The sequence below is a fragment of the Lepidochelys kempii genome, chromosome 7, assembly GCF_965140285.1.
Source record: "Lepidochelys kempii isolate rLepKem1 chromosome 7, rLepKem1.hap1, whole genome shotgun sequence".
NCBI lineage: Eukaryota > Metazoa > Chordata > Testudines > Cheloniidae > Lepidochelys > Lepidochelys kempii.
The window spans coordinates 120,390,949-120,406,923 of record NC_136386.1 but is presented as its reverse complement, the minus strand read 5'-3'; the positions used below and the strand labels follow the sequence as shown (position 1 = coordinate 120,406,923).

Here is a 15,975-nt window from a genome sequence, read left to right as displayed (position 1 = left end):
TGAATTAAGACTGCATTCTGGTTGTTTCTTAACCATTGTTAAGAAAGAATAAACCTCCCTTGACTGGGATTGACCATGGCAGCGCATGTTAGGACACAGGGTGCAGCATTTCCCCTGCCCTCCTCCAATGACCCAGGTGCTAAGGCTTTATAAATGACAGAACAGAGTGGTGGGGTGAATTGCTATTAGGACCAGGAATTCCTAGGTTTCTAATCCCAGCTCCACCTACTGTGAAATCACAAGATAATTGCTCAACAGCCCCTTGTGGCTCAGTTTACTCATTTGTAAAACGAGGTTGACCCCGACCTACTTAGCCAAGGGAGCTGGGGGGTTCAGCAGTGTGTCTGGCACTTTGAAAATGAGAAGGGGTATATGGGTATTATTACTACTACTGTAACACAACTGAGTTGGTACTGCCCACATTATCAGTTGCTTTTTCACCCTCCCTCCACCACTATATCTTTTTAAAACAGCATACTATATTAGAAATGATGCTGGGCCTCCCGTGGTCTACTCTGCTCATGGGTCTACTCTGCTCATGGGTCTGCAAACGCTCGCAGGAGGTTTCCTTCCACAGCTCCTGGGTTTCCTCTTTCCTGCTCTCAGGAGCTAGATCAAGAGTTCATTTTAATCCTTTCAGGAAAAGGTTGAACTCTGGTGCAGCCTCTTCCTGTGATATGCTCAGTGAAGGGGAAGATCACTTAACCTGCTCTGCTCTTCCTGTGGCTGCCCTCCAGGAAAATACTTAGCAAGTTCTTGTTTGTTTATCAGTTCCAAGTGTTTTTAATGCTGGGGAAAGTTGCTAGACTGATAGCCCTGGGCGACTACAGGACTCCACTTATCACAGCCGCTGTGCATGCTTTCCTATCTCTTGCAAGAAGAGAGAGCCCAATATCACAGCATCTGCTCCGGTAGTAACTGGACTGAGACCCTCTGCTTGTTTCACTTGAGACCAGACAGCTGTCAGATGGCAGACAGAACTTCTCATCAATCTGGGTCAAAAATCTGGTGAGTATGCGTAAATCCCCTTCATGTCCGTCCCCACCCCAATTCTCCAGCTACTAGACCTGGGGGAGAGCTCAGGACATCTGCCTTGCAACGGGGTGGGGAGGTAGCAGCTTCTGTCCAGCTGGGAAGTGTGTGGGGGGGAATCTTGAGGCTTCAGCCCTGTGGGGCGCATCTGCCAGGGCTTAGGACTTCAGCAGGAGCGGGGCTGAAGCCCCGAGCCATGTCAGGTGCCTCCTGTGGGGCTGAAACCCCAAGTCCTGGCAGGTGTGCTCCAGCTCTTGAACTTCTGAAAATTGCCATATGCTGCTCAGCGGGTCAGTAAGCTTGGCCACCCCTGCTCTAGTGTTGTTAAATAGTTTCCATGCAGCTTGCAGGCATTTCACTGCTGTGACCATTTACCTAGCTTCCTTGTTTTTGTTCCCTTTTTTTGAAGTAAAATGCTACTGTGGTGGTGAGTTTTGTTTGGGGTGGTTTTTTGGTATTTGCCCCCCAGCACTTATATCTAATTTAATTATATTATGGTTGCTGTTACTGAGCAGTTCAGCTATATTCCCCTCTTGGGCCAGATCCTGTACATCACTTAGGACTAAATCAAAAGTTGCCTCTCCCCTTGTGTGGATTCCAGTACTAGCTGCTCCAAGAAGAAAGTCAGTGACTATAACTTACAAAACTCATTTCTCCTGTGATGAGCAGAAAAGGACAAGTCTATAATAGCTATTAGTAAACTAGTCAATGTATTGGGGTCTACACAGCGCGAGTGTAGACACCACATTACCTAGGTTGACAACAGTTCTCAAGCAGATATTCCACAATGCCCAACATTGACCTCTCTAGTCAGTTGTGAACTCCACTGCCCAGGGGTCACAAATGCACGCATTCTCCCTCGACCGTTTAAAGCTCCATGAATGTTTGAAGTTGGCATATACATGAACCAAACTCTGTCTGTGTGTTAAATGAGGGATGCTATTAAGTAGTCGAGAGACTGTTTAATGAAGCTTTATAAAAGCCAGTATTAGGTTACTGTGCAGTACTGTGTGCTTAATGAACGATTTATACTGCATGCCCAAGGCAAAAAGGTATCGGTTTTTTTACAAAATGGTACCACTTGACTATACAATAGTAAGGACTATACAAAGCTCTCAAGTGCCTTCCAGCACCCCTACTCTTCCCGGTCATCCCTGAGAACTGCTCCCTATTGTGCTAGCAGGCATTGACTCAGGGGAAGTGACATTAAAAAGGCAGATTAAAAAAAAACGCACAGTAGAAAGTCCAGCTGTTTCCTCCAAAACGACTAAACGAGATAGCTGGTATGTCACTTCCTGCTGCAGGTAGAGTCCCATTGAATCCTCCCTGTTTAATCCTTATGAAACAGGAAGTGGCTTTTAGGAAGACAATGACATAATTCAAGGTCTTGTAACTTTTCTGGTTGTGTATTTTAATCCATTACCAGATGCTTTAACGAGTAGCCAGACTGTCTTCCAATGTAAGGGACTGAGAGACAGCAGATTTGAGCTCTATCAGCAGCTCCCCCACTGAGCTTGGGCAGTTAGCCTTTTCCTCTTCAATTCCCCATCTGTAAGAGAAGCATAATACAGACCTAGCTCCCAGCAGGGATGCCATGGCAGCGATTAAGGCCCTGATCCTGCGAACTGCTTCACACATGGACCCTTGCACAGTTCCTTTGAAGTCAGGGAGGTTTAATGCAGGTGCAGGAGCTCAGCTGCGGAGGGCAGCTTACAGGACCCAAGTGTTTGTGCAGCACCTTTAGCCGTAGGTAACATTTTCAGAAGTGCCTGTGTGACTTAGCAGCCTAAAGCCTTTTCTACATGTACAAGATGCACCCATTTAACTTAAAATTTTAAGCACCAGTTTCGTTAAACTGATGCAAAACCCTGTAGACACACTTATTTGGGTTTAGCGTAAGTCAGTTCCTGGTTTAAATCAAAATGAAGCCTGGTCTACACTGCAAAGTCAAGTCGACATACGCCACCTTGCGTCGACCTAGTCATGCATGTCTCCACACTTAAAATTTGTCTCTCAGCAACGTTAGTGCCCCATTATAGCAGAGCAGTAACATCACCTTCCTTAAGGGTACTGAGCCATTGTCGAACCAATGAGGTCAACACAGGGTGAGTGTAGACTCTGCATTACCTATGTCAACCCTAACAGTCCCCCAGCCAGGAATGCTGGGAGGACCGAGGGGCTATTGTCCTCCCACTTTTCACCACAGGCCCCACACCTCTTCCCCCCACCCCCAAAGCCTTGCCCCCCCCCCGGCCAGCAGCTGGAGCATGGGCAGCTGTAGGGAGCCACAGACCCTCCACCTTCCTGGGATTCCACCCCCCCCCCCAAGAGCAGCCCCCTGCTCTTACCATGGACACGCTGTAACTCTTCAGCCCCGCTGCCAGGCCGCAAGCTGGTTTGGGGTAAGAACCACCTGGGCAGCTGTGGGGAGCGGCAGACCCTCCACCTGCCTTTGGCAGGGTTCTGACGGGTGGGGGATGGGGGGGGGGGGGACATGAGCCAGAGCCTGGGCTCCCTGGCCCTGCTCTGGCTTTGCTGGAGCCTGGAGGGGGAGAGGAAGGGCAGGGCCAGGGAAATAGAGAGGGCAGGACCCCCAGCCTCCCTGCTTTGGGGAAGGTTCCACCACCCCTGCCTCCAGCAGCTGTCCCACAATGCCTAACACTGACCGCTCTGGTCAGTTGTGAACGCCACTGCCTGGGGGGGGGGGGGGGGAGGTCCACTGGGAGCAGAAGCCTCCCCTCCCCCTTTAAAAGACCTTCATGAATTTTTGAAATGCCTTTTCCCGATTGCCCAGCTTTGCGAACACACCTAGTAAATTTCCATGTTTCTGTACAACTGCCCAGTTGACCATGCCAGCTACGTGCTCCAGGCATGCTCCAGCCTGGAGGAGACAGGACATATTGGCTCTCTGGGGGGTGTGAGGAGAAAAGGCTGTGCAGGCACAGCTACGGACCGGCCCTAGAAATGTTGACTTCTCGTGCAGCCCCCTGTGCAATCTGCTCATAGAAGCGGTACAAGAAGGATGAGCAGCACCAGCTCAGGGAGGCAGAGAGCCAATCCAGTGCCAAGCCACACACCTGCCACTTTTACAGATAGCTGTATGCCATATTTGGTGGAGACCCCACCACCCTGCGGACCACTGTGGATAACCCCGAGGACCCTGGCCGTAAATAGCAAGGAGGAGGGACATGCAACTGGGGGGTCCAGCTATGCTGAAAGCCATGGCCTGTTTGAGGCTTCATGGCAGTCCACTCAGTCCTGGCAGTCAAGCACAGGCAAGCCCAATGCAGAGGAAGGAGCCTTGGATAAGCATGTAAATGTATTTCCAACTACAATGATGTGCTGAGGGTGCGCCCTCAGCCATAGTTCTGCATTGATCTTGTCTAACAGCCCTTGTATTGGCTGTTTCAACTCAGCAGACAGCCACTCTACTTCCATCCTGGGGGCAGCTTCTCCCCCACTTTGCCTTACAGATAATATGCAGGAAACAAGCAGCTATAACCATTCGGATATTTTCCTCACAGAGATCCAGTCTTGTGAGTAAACACCACCAACATCCCTTCAATCTACCAGAAGCACATTCAACTGACATTCTGCACCAGCTGAGCTGGTAATTGTATCTTTCCTTGGTGCTGTCCAGGAGGCTGATGTGCAGCTTCATGAGCCATGGGAGCAAGGGGCAGGCTGGATTCCCCACGATCACTACTGGCATTTCAAAGTTGCTAATGATAATCCACTGGTCAGGAAATAGTGTCCCTGCTTGCAGCTTTCTGACTAGTCCTGCGTTCTTGAAGATAGGAGCATCATGCACTTTCCCTGACCAGCCAACACTGATGTCTGCAACATGTCACCAGTGACACACCAATGCTTGCATAAACTTGGAAAAGCAGTTTTCTGTTGATATACTCTGGGTCAAGGTGGGTTGGTGCCAAAATATGAATGTGCATACCATCTATCACTCCAACTCAGTTGGGAACCCCACTGCTGTAGATCCACCCACTATACCTTGCATATTCCCCCAAGAATTGCAGTCCTTCACAGCAAGAGAAAATGAATGGCTCTGCACATTTGCATGACAGTGGTCTTAGAGTGGATTTTCCAACTCCAGAATGGTTTCCCTTTGACCGCTATCAATCCAGAAATACAAGTTTCTACAGTGCAATCACCTCTAGCTTCTCTGCTGACAGCACATCTCTCATTCTTGTATCCAAAAGCAGTGCTCCACCATCTGCAGCTGCTCCGTGGATGTTACCAATAACCTTGAATTGGTTTTCGCTATGGCCCACAGCAAATTTGTCCTCCATGAAATTGTCACATTCCCCACTGATGCGGTTCTTCTTATGGCTCTGCAAATACTGGAAGATCATGCGTCCTGTGCTTGCAATGCTCAGGACAATAGTGCAGAGCGGTGCAGGTTCCAGGCCTCTGTCAGAGATGGCTGGCAGCATGGAGGGCCACGTGGGATGTTTTTTTTTAAATGTGCCAAAGTTATGGGATATGGCTGACACTATGGGATGGAGAAAATTGCAGGGTGGGATTTAGATTCCTTGTTCCCAGTCGCCCCAGGTGACTTATTTCTGCCCCACCAGGCATTGCCAAAACTTTCCAAAAGACAGTGCACTGCATGGTGGTAAATTGCAAACCCAGATACCTACCCATGATATGCATCAACACAAGCTCTCCTAGTGAGTACATATAGCACCGACGCAAGGAATCAACTATACACGTAGACGAATGATATACTAACTGTGGCAGCTTTATGCCAATGCAACTTGTGTCAACCAAAGTTTGTAGCGTAGACATGGCCTCAGATCACTTACACCAGCTTAACTAAATTGAGTTGAAATAACACCTTCAGTTAAACCAGTGCAACTTTCTTGTTTAGGTTTCAGAGTAAACAGCCCTGTTAGTCTGTATTCGCAAAAAGAAAAGGAGGACTTGTGGCACCTTAGAGACTAACCAATTTATTTGAGCATGAGCTTTCGTGAGCTACAGCTCACTTCATCGAATGCATACCCGATGAAGTGAACTGTATGCATCTGATGAAGTGAGCTGTAGCTCATGAAAGCTAGAGACTAACCAATTTATTTGAGCATAAGCTTTCATGAGCTACAGCTCACTTCATCAGATGCATACAGCTCACTTCATCGGGTATGCATTCGATGAAGTGAGCTGTAGCTCACGAAAGCTCATGCTCAAATAAATTGGTTAGTCTCTAAGGTGCCACAAGTCCTCCTTTTCTTTTTTCTTTGACAGCAGGCAGGACTCAGGCTCTTAAGTCACTTTTGAAATTGCTACCCCATGTCTAAGACTGCTAACAATTAACTCGGTTAAAAGAAGGAATACTTCTTTACATACAAAGGAATAGTCCTGTCTGAGAAGCAGCTCTGAATCATGGGCCTTGTGGAGATTCATGTTTGTTAGCGTCCCCCTAACTCCAGAGGAGATTTGTCCACTTTAGAAAGTGGAAAAAGTATCTGCTTGCAATCTCCAGTCCTGCAAACTCCACCAGAGGTCTGAAAGTCGGGGTAAGCCCTTTTTAACCCATCAATAACCAGCCACATATTGTCATACCTACGCAGCCCCCCTCAAGACAGGGGGCAAAATTCAGTCCTGCAGCTGGAATTTAGTTAACTATTCCACTGATGCATAAGCCAGAATGGAATCCAGCTCCCACTCCCATGTTAGCTCTATAGGGCTAACAAGAATAGCAAGGATCTTTGTCATTAAAGCAAGTAGATAGGACTCTGAGTACACAAGGGGAGCAGATCTGGCAAGTAAGATGGTGAAATTTTAGTCAGTTTTTCAGAAATGCCCACATTTTACAATAATTAGTTTGACCTGCACAAACTTGCTTGTGATACTGAGCCAACTCCTACCCTCCCTTCACAGTAGAGGCAATCAAAGAGTTGAACATCTGAACAGAAACACTTATTCCCTTACGACACAAAAAGATTAATAATCACATGCATTGGTTGACAATCATGTTCAAACAGCTCGGGTGAAGTGGTTACAGCTTCTATTTACAGGAATTCATGCAATATCTATAGTGTGAATCATGTGGAGATCACATTAGGAAATAATTACTCTGGCAAGGAATTATAGATAATATATGTGACTCTCAGATGGCTAGAGTCAGCAGCACATTTAACTGCTTCAGTTGCAGAGAAGGTCTAACCAGTTCTATCTGATGTCACTGGCATTTTACCTTTTCTCAGCCTGTGCACTATACTGTAACCAAGCACCACTGTCACAGGAAACCAAATGATGCTGTAAGAGAAAATTTGTACCAATGTGTGTCCATTACCTTGGGATCTCAGCATAAGTACTTGAGAGTACAGTGACAACACTAGGATAATGCACATCATCACCATACATCTGGTCAGCTGTGGAGGAGAAAGCAGCTGACATAATGGTCAAGCCATTAATTTGAGGATATGGAAAACACCAGAGATACGAAATACTTGCACTTCTGGAGGCCTTGTCTATTCTACAAAGGCTTTGCCGGTAGAGTACCACCAGAATAGTTATTCTGGCAGTGGAGACACGGTGTATGCCAACAGATGGAGTTTCTTTCAGCACAGTAACACCACCTCCACAGTGACATTAGCTATGCCAACAGACACACTCTGTCGGCATAGCTGCATCTACACTGTGGGCTTTGCCAGCACAGCTATGTTGGCTAAGGGATGTGATTTTTTTCTCTCCCACACAGACACTTCTGACCAACACAGCTATGCCAATAAAACTCTGGTGTAGACCTGGCCTGATATCGGATGCGAAGTTGGAAATGGATGGAGAAGATCATTTTCCTGAGAGGAGGTTATTTTATGTTTCTTCTTTGTATTGTAGGTAAACCACAAATAAACTTGTGCCTTAAAAAAAAACCTCACACAGCAAGAGATTCCAAATCTAAGTAAGCCAAATACGCAAAAAGATCCTGTATGGTCCCCAAAAGATACTGCGCATTTAGGTGAGGATGCAGGAGAGCAAGCTCTGTACTTAAGGCAACCTGCACACAGGGATGGGGATGCTGGGAAAAGAAGCTGTGCTTTTTTTTTTTTTTTTTAAAAACTAACAGACACATTCGAAATTCTGGTCTTATCTTCCCTGGATGACTCTAGTGATTGGAGAAATAGGTAAATTGCCCTGAAAGTGTCAAGAGTGACAACTGAGAGGAGAAGAGATTTTAGACAGTTGTATAAAATGTAATATCAACTCTTGCTGTGGAAACAGATTCAAAAGTCAGAAGACTTGACAGGTAGGTGAATAAGGAACAGGTTGTGATTCAAACTGTAAATGATGCTTTTGTTTTTAGATCTTTCACATATATCCTGTTAGTTATAAAGAATAAAAATAAACCTTTGTAGGTCTCTTTTTAGGGACCAAGAAATTATGATTTTACTTATCTAGCATCTTTCTCTGTAAAGCACTATGAACTTACAAGTTACTAAAAACTTCTACATAGTGATCACAACACAGCAATAAATTTCAGCCACATCTGGGGAGGCACACAGCAGCCAAACAACAACATTACGCAGGAATTGACGAACAACTCTTTATCCAACATGAAGTGATGGAGGAATAAGTAGACAGAGTGCAATTGCTCAAGTGGAAATCTGACAGGACATCAGGGTTAAGACCTCCACTCTTAGCATACACAGGACCTAAAACTACTTAGGCTGGGAGCTTTAGCAAGGGTACAGCCCCAAAGGGAGGTGGCTGCAGGCTAACTGCTCAGAATGCTTAAACACCAAAGTAAACCATGCCCCAGGCTTTGCCCTGGTTTTTGAGCTGGACCCACAGGGCAACAACTCCACTGCATAAGAAGCGTGATGACTGATTTATCTTCTATAAGATGAATCAACTCTTCTAGGAAAGTCCGCTAAAGGAGTGTTGGTTTTGAGAAGAACATGCAAAAAGGGTTATATAACTAAAACCCAGACAAATCTAGAGAATTCAAAAGCCTTGTCTAATTGATGTGTATGTTTCAACCACAGGGCACAGAAGAGCCTACTCTATTGCACGCCATCAGCACCTTTAGGTAACACCGCTACACCACAGGGACAGATATACTGTAATACTGGTATCTTGGGAGGGTTTGCAGCAATCCCGGTCTGATGTTTCTCCATTTAGCAGTGAGGTGTGAAGACAGAAGGTGAAGCAGACATGAAAAGGAAACAAGTGTTGAGTCTGCCTCGACAACTTGGCAAATACACATTTCAAAAACACGAAGTCTCTTTAAAATTTACAAGACCGAGGAGCAAAATACGAACTTGATGCCTCAGCACCTCCTCCTTAGCTAACTCCAGAAACCTACAACAGCTGTGTCCTGCTCTGCTCCCCGCTGGAGCAGAGCAAGCGCTGCACAATTTACTGAATTGGATGAGGGTTTGAGAGGGGAGTTAAGGGACCCCTTGCATGCTACACTGGACCTTTGCTGAGCAAGTAGGGCAAGTCCACCTTAACAATAGAAGGAAACAGAAAAAAAAAAAAACCAAAGCAACATCAATGCAATCTATTTGGAGTGATGAAAAACTAGTGGGGGAAAAATTACAGTGAAATCTCTATGACAGGCCACACTTATTAAGCTGCTCCTGTACTAAGAGGACTCTCCCTCCGCCCTTATATATAGTGTATGAACTTATCAAGTACAGTTCTCTTCCTCCTTTCATAGAGAGCCATCTCCATTAAACAGTCTCTTTCTTAGTTACTTATATGACCATCCATTATCATAGAATCTAAGCATCTTGCAATCTTGTGTGTATTTAGCCTCATAACCCACCTCAGAGGTAGATCAGTGCTATCACCCCATTGTGCAGATGGGCAACTAGTACACAGAGAGGCTAAGTGACTTGCTTAAGGTCACACTGGAAATCTGAGGCAGAGCAGGGAACTGAACCTGGATTTCCGAGATTAGCACTCCGCCCACTGGAGCAGCATCAGTCCTAAGCAAGCACTAGAGATAAAGTGGTTTCACAGTACTCCAGCAATATATAAGAAAACTATCAACTACAAAATTGGGAGAACTGTTTTGGAATATATTCAACTGCACGGATTTTAAAGGGGCTCCTCTAAAAGGCACCCTATCCTGCATAGGCTAAAAATGCAAATTCTTACACTCTTATAATCTAGGGAGCAGATGTTAAGATATTACTCCCCACCGGAGTTTTGGCTCAAGATGCAGTTATGGTGAGTGACTTGCAGGGTCCACCCATTAGAATTGTAAATCTAACAGATTACTAATATACAAAATCAAACATTTGCAAATTCCAATGCGGGGGGGGGAGGGGGAACGGTTGCTTTTGGCACGGAAAAAAGTGTTTTGTAGAGATTTACTGGGGCACATAGAGAAAACAATCCAGCCTATATCACTTTACCTATATGCTCTTGAAAACACAGCAAATATCTGTTGAATGATGGGGCAATAAATGACTCTTAACACATTTGCTCCTATAATAGGATTTACCCCTGCTACAGCATGCAACATGAATCAGAGGGTAAGCATGTCAACTTGTCTATACTCACATAGTGCTTAGAAGGGTTTCTCCTTTTCTCCACATCCACCACATTTGCGTCCAGCACGCTATAGGACAGCATCTTCACACACAAAAACCAGGAAAAGCAAACAGGGCCCAGCTGTATCCTTGTATTATTATTATTCTTTCAAATCAGCTCCTCACCGTCCAGAGGATTTCCTAGGAAGCTGGGAACCTGTGCCCTGCACAATAAGAATTTTTTAAATGTCCTCAAAAAACAAAACCAAACAAAAACGGGACGAGGGGGGCGTGGATCTCCTTCCAAAAAAATCTTCCCCTCCCCTAGATTTCACCCCCCTTGGTAGGTTTATTTCCTAGACTTAACCCTCTTTGGGTGGAAATCGCTAATATTTAGGAGGGAGATGACAACGAACACTGCCCAGATTTTTCCCTCCGCGAAAAAAAAAAAAGGGGGGAGGGGAAGAGAGGAGAAGTGTTTTCAGTTGCTTCCAAGAGCTAGGCTCGCTCCCCGGCTGGGATAGATTCCCCTGGGGAGCGGGAGGTAACACACAGCGTCAGTGTCCAGGTTGCTGCCCTCCACGCGGGGGGGGAGTGTGACGGCTGGTCTCCAGCTGGGTCTGCCTGGAGGGTTTATTGGGGGGCTCCGCAGCCCGCGGGGAGCTAGCTCCCTGTGGCAGGATGCCCCCTTGTGTCGGTCTCTCCCCTCGCCTGCCCTGCACGGGCCGCTCCTTTGTATCTCCTGCGCCCCCGGTCCCGGGCACGCTGCCCCCCCGCCGCCCTCCACCCCGGCTCCTCCAGCCGCCGCCGCCCCCGGTGGACCGAAGCGCGGCGCGAGCGGGGCAGGGATGGAGCTGCTCCCCGGGGCGCAGCGGCAGGCAGGCGTGCGCGGCTCCCTTCCCGTCCCCACCGCGCTCGCTCCGGCGGCTCCGCTCCGGGGCTCGCTCGCTCCCTGCCGGGCCGCTGCCACCGAGCGCTCGCCTCTGACTGCGGCCGGAGAGCGGGCCGGGCAGGGAGAGGGGCCGGCGTGCGCGGCGGGCGCGGGGAGGGGCTGGGCAGGAGGGGAGGGTCTGGCCGCTGCCAGGCGGCAGGGGAGGGGTCAGGTTCCCAGGCAGAGAAACGGGGGAGGGGTGGGGGGGCGGCAGGCCCCAGCCCGAGCGCCAGCCCGCCAGGGTATAGGGTCCTCAGCGACAGCAGGCAGTGGGGTCTCCCCCAGAGGCCCCAAGAGATATAGCACAAGGAAGGGTTTGGGGGGGGGGTCTCCCCCCACCCAGCACTCTAGGCAACCAGAAGTAGAGGCCCCCCCAGAGACGGCAGGAGGGCTGGGGTCTCGCCCACCAGACCAGAAGGTGAGGGTTTCCCCTGCCCAGGTGTTGTTCGAGACACCCCAGAGGCATTTACATTTTGAAATCCTAGTCAAAGCGGTGGGGAAAGGCTGGTCCAGCTGGGGATTGGCTGTGTGTTCTCCCTTGGAGCAGTAACAGCTCTCCGATCCCCAGGGAGAGGCACAAGAGCTACAAGCTCCGGTAACACCCCTCTGCAGGACGCGAAGCAAAGGGAGAGGGGACTAGTCCTTAGAGCAGCTGCCTGGACAGCAGAACGGATGGTTTCTGTTCCCACCTCTGGCCACTGATCCACTGTGTGACCTTGGGTATATTGCTTCCCCTCTAGGAGCCTCAGTTTACCTTTACCCTCCTCCGAGAGCTGCCATGACATCTCATCATGAGGACACAGCTTGCTCTCCCTAGTTCTAATACACCAGGCTTTCCATTGTGAAACTTCAAGAAGTTGGAAGGAGGAGAAAGATCTTGTTCGTTTAGCATTACAACTGAGAAAGAAGTCCCCTTTTGTTAGGCACATTACAAACCAAGACGAAGGGAGCTTACAGTCTAAACAGACAAGGGAACTAGTATTGTGGCCAGGTTTCAGGGGGTAGGGAATGGAGGCCCAAACAGATGAAGGGTAGGATTTTCAAAAGCTCTCAATGGTTCCCTATTGCTTTTGGAACTTCACCCCAAGTGACTTGCCCAAAGTCACACAGGACATTTGCAGACAAGCTGGGTATGGAGCAACATTCCCATGTCCCAGTCAAGAGCTAGAAGTGCAAAACCATCCTTCCTCCTTCAGACAGAATTGTTGCACTGGCCCCAGGCTGACCTGCATAGATCTGATCTATGGTTACAGGAGATGGGACAGAATTGAGAGGGCGGCAAGCAAGCTTGTTTCTCCAGCTTCCTGAAAACCCATATTGGTTAAGGTCTTTGAGGTCTAATATTCACTTCCCCCAGTCACATTTAAAAGCTAGCTTGCCCTAGAAATTTCAGAATGCTTTTATTCACAAGAGCTTCACAAGATCTAATGCATATGATTACTTTGGAGACAGTCACCTCAAAAAAGGAAGTTAAATACTCCGGCTGCCTTTGGCTATCTTTATAGATTTCATTAGTCCATTGCCAAATTCAGTAGTCACCAAAGGTTTTTACCCCTGCACAGACTGACTCATACAACATGAATACCCCAGATCTTTCAAAAAGCCACAGATCAAGAAAGTGCCCAGACCAAGGTGGAAAAAACCCTTTAGAAAGATAAAATTATGCATCAACTCCTTTATAAAAGCTTTACGATAGGCTTAAGGTTGTAAATGTGCACCTTTAAAACGGTACACTTTTGTATATGATTAGAATATAAATAATGAACATGTTAGCATACTGGCATTACAAAGCAATATATATTCAAAATCCTGGAAATTCAAAGCAAAGGGTTAAAGTTTAATAAAGTGTGAAAGTCAATTTCATACTAGGTTTCCACAAGCAACTTTTAAGGCAGACCCTGTATCATTGCCGACAGCATCAGTGGATGCAGACCTGTAACCTTGCAGTCTCTGGCTGTGGCCAGGTGGGGAGAAGGCTTGTATAATGCCTTCTCTTCTGGCCCACAAAGAACTAAATAGCTAGCTCTTATACAGCACTTTTCATCAGTAGGTCACAACCACTCTACAAAAGGAGGTCAGTACCATTATCCTCATTTTACAGATGGGGAAACTGAAGCACCAAAAAGGGAAGTTACTTGCCCAGGTCACCCAGCAGGCCAGGGGAAGAGCTGGAAATAGATCCCAGGCCCCCTGCGTCCCAGTCTAGTGCTCCATCCACTAGGCTACACTTATCCACCTAAGAAAGCTGGTCTTATCCAGGCCTTAAGAACATCTCTCAGATTTGGACTCCTTAAGCCATTATTATTTTGTATTGCAGCAGCCAAATGAGAACCCACTATCAGGAGCAGGGCCTGACGGTGCTAGGTGCTGTATGCACACCTAAGAAGTTACAGTCCCTGCCCCAAAGATCTTACAGTCTCAGTAGAAAGAGTGAAAATAATGGGTATAAGCAAACCTACAGAGGCAGCTTGCTTCTGCTGGGGTGAAGCAGGAATCTAACCCTTCCCCCCAACCGCACAGTTGAATTAGGTACCTAAGAGAGGTGGGGAAGGTGTTTGGGTTTTACCTCCCTGTGAAGCAGCAGATATCAGCTGCTTCCAGACAAAGTATATCAGACCAGATGGGCCAGCAGAAAATGCTATGATCTCAACAGCATATATTTGCTATTGCCCTTAGCTGTGTGGGGTTGCCACTAAATTCCACCTAGGCAGCAAACTCTGGGCCTAATTGCACCCATGAGATCAATGCACAGCAGTAGGCCAGAAGGGAAGCATGGCCTCTCACTATGTTAATTTGATCTCATTTCACCTTATTGGCTCCCCCACTTTAATTCCACTCACTCTCACCTCCTTCTCCTCCTGCTTTCACAGGACAACCCATCTCTAATCCTCCTTGTACTCTGCAAGGCATGGATAGCAATTATTTACATTAGAAACCATTTCTGTTTAGTCTAGCTAAAGAGTCCCTTGTGTGGAGAGCAAACAAAGAAAATTCTTCTATGAAGATGTAAATATCATTTAAATAATCCATTGATAAGCATAGCAATGGCCAGGCATATTGTTATTTATTTGGGTCACTTTGTTGTTAAAAAAAAAAAAAAAAAAAAAAAAGTGTTGTGTAAAAGAAAAAAAAACAAAAAAACACACAAACACGAACAATTCCTAACTGGAACTGGTCAAAAGTGTTTTCCAACAAAATTGACTTTTTTTTTAAACACACAAAAAAGGTCAATTTTGTCAAAAGTTCAAGCTTTAGTTAAGAAAAGAGTTTTCGGTAACTATTTGTCACAAAAATATTTTCCCAACCCGCCCCCTTGCTAACCCTTTGCTGTCCCTCTTGTTAATTTGCATTTTCCTCACCTTCCTGCTGCTTTTCTAGCCCTTCTTCCCAGTGATATTTTATTGACTTGTGGCCAAGGCTGCTTGGCAGTTTTGGGGTAAACCTGTGAAATAACTGTGCTCACCTGCTTACTTTTCTTTCTCCTGTTACCCAGTCCATCCACAGTTCCCAGTCCATCAATATCCAGTTTCCTCCTCTGCTCTAGTCCCTTCTTTCCCCTATGGTTTCATTCATTAACACTCTCCACCATGCTCTATGCCCTACATATTTTATTAAACAGGATGGTTTCAGAGTAACAGCTTGTCCTCCCCTTGCTAAGGCTGTAAGTTGTTTAGGACAAGGACTGTTTTTCAACTGCATGTGTATACAGCACCTAGCACAATAGGAGCCTGATCCCAGACTGGGACCTCTAGGCACAATGGTATTATAAAGGATAATAAAATTATAACCCCCTTGCCCTTTTTGGGGCTTCTGAAAAGCAGCCCTCTCATATCAGTCAGCAGCACAGAAAATGAAAGTGAACTTGCCTGCCTAACCTGTATGCTTGGGACCCAAGGTGCCAGTGGAGACTGGGCACAGGAGAGAAGGAAGAGGAGTTATAGGGCTAGGAGCTTGACTGACTTGTTTGGACAGTCAACTCCAAATCCTGAACTGTCTGTGTATATCTAAGACCATTCAGATATGTGCACCTAGGCCAAACCAGCACAATGTTTACAGTGGTGCCAGTTCTTGGGATTTTATCAATAGTTTATGATATTTGGTGTTTTGCTTAAAGCCCTAGCTACTACAGTCGTGTGATTAAGTGAGAATTTTATTTTCTTTAACATTAATAGCCCTCATAGTTACAAAGCAAAGCTGGAAAATGTGACCAAAGTGCACACTAAAGGCTAAAAAAAAACAAAAAAACACACACCCAAACCCCACACTCCACAGAAGGCAACACAAAAAAAAACAAACAACCCAACCCTTAATTTGTAAGCCACTCTCAAGGTATCTTGGGGACATTTGTGGTTGGCAACAATAGAAGGGTTTTGGCTTCCAGAAGCAGCACGAGAACATATCAACCCTTAGTTACTCTCTAGAGAGTAGGATAGGAGAAAAAAAAAAAAAAAAACCCAACACAAACACCCTCCATTTTGCTCCTCAGTAAGGGGAGCTCAGATGACATGAAGCATC

At 46.7% G+C, this 15,975-nt stretch overlaps 1 protein-coding gene across 3 annotated transcripts in view; it reads right to left on the bottom strand.

The window, feature by feature from the left end:
* SH3PXD2A (SH3 and PX domains 2A) overlaps positions 1-11,258 on the bottom strand; it is a 394,865-nt gene extending 383,607 nt beyond the window's left edge. For all 3 annotated transcript variants that reach the window (XM_073354456.2, XM_073354459.2, XM_073354458.2), the window contains exon 1: positions 10,561-11,258. In XM_073354456.2, the coding sequence (XP_073210557.1) occupies positions 10,561-10,632 (72 nt within the window). In that variant the 5' untranslated portion in view covers positions 10,633-11,258. The remainder of the gene's footprint in view (positions 1-10,560) is intronic.
* Between the last annotated feature and the right edge of the window lie 4,717 nt (positions 11,259-15,975).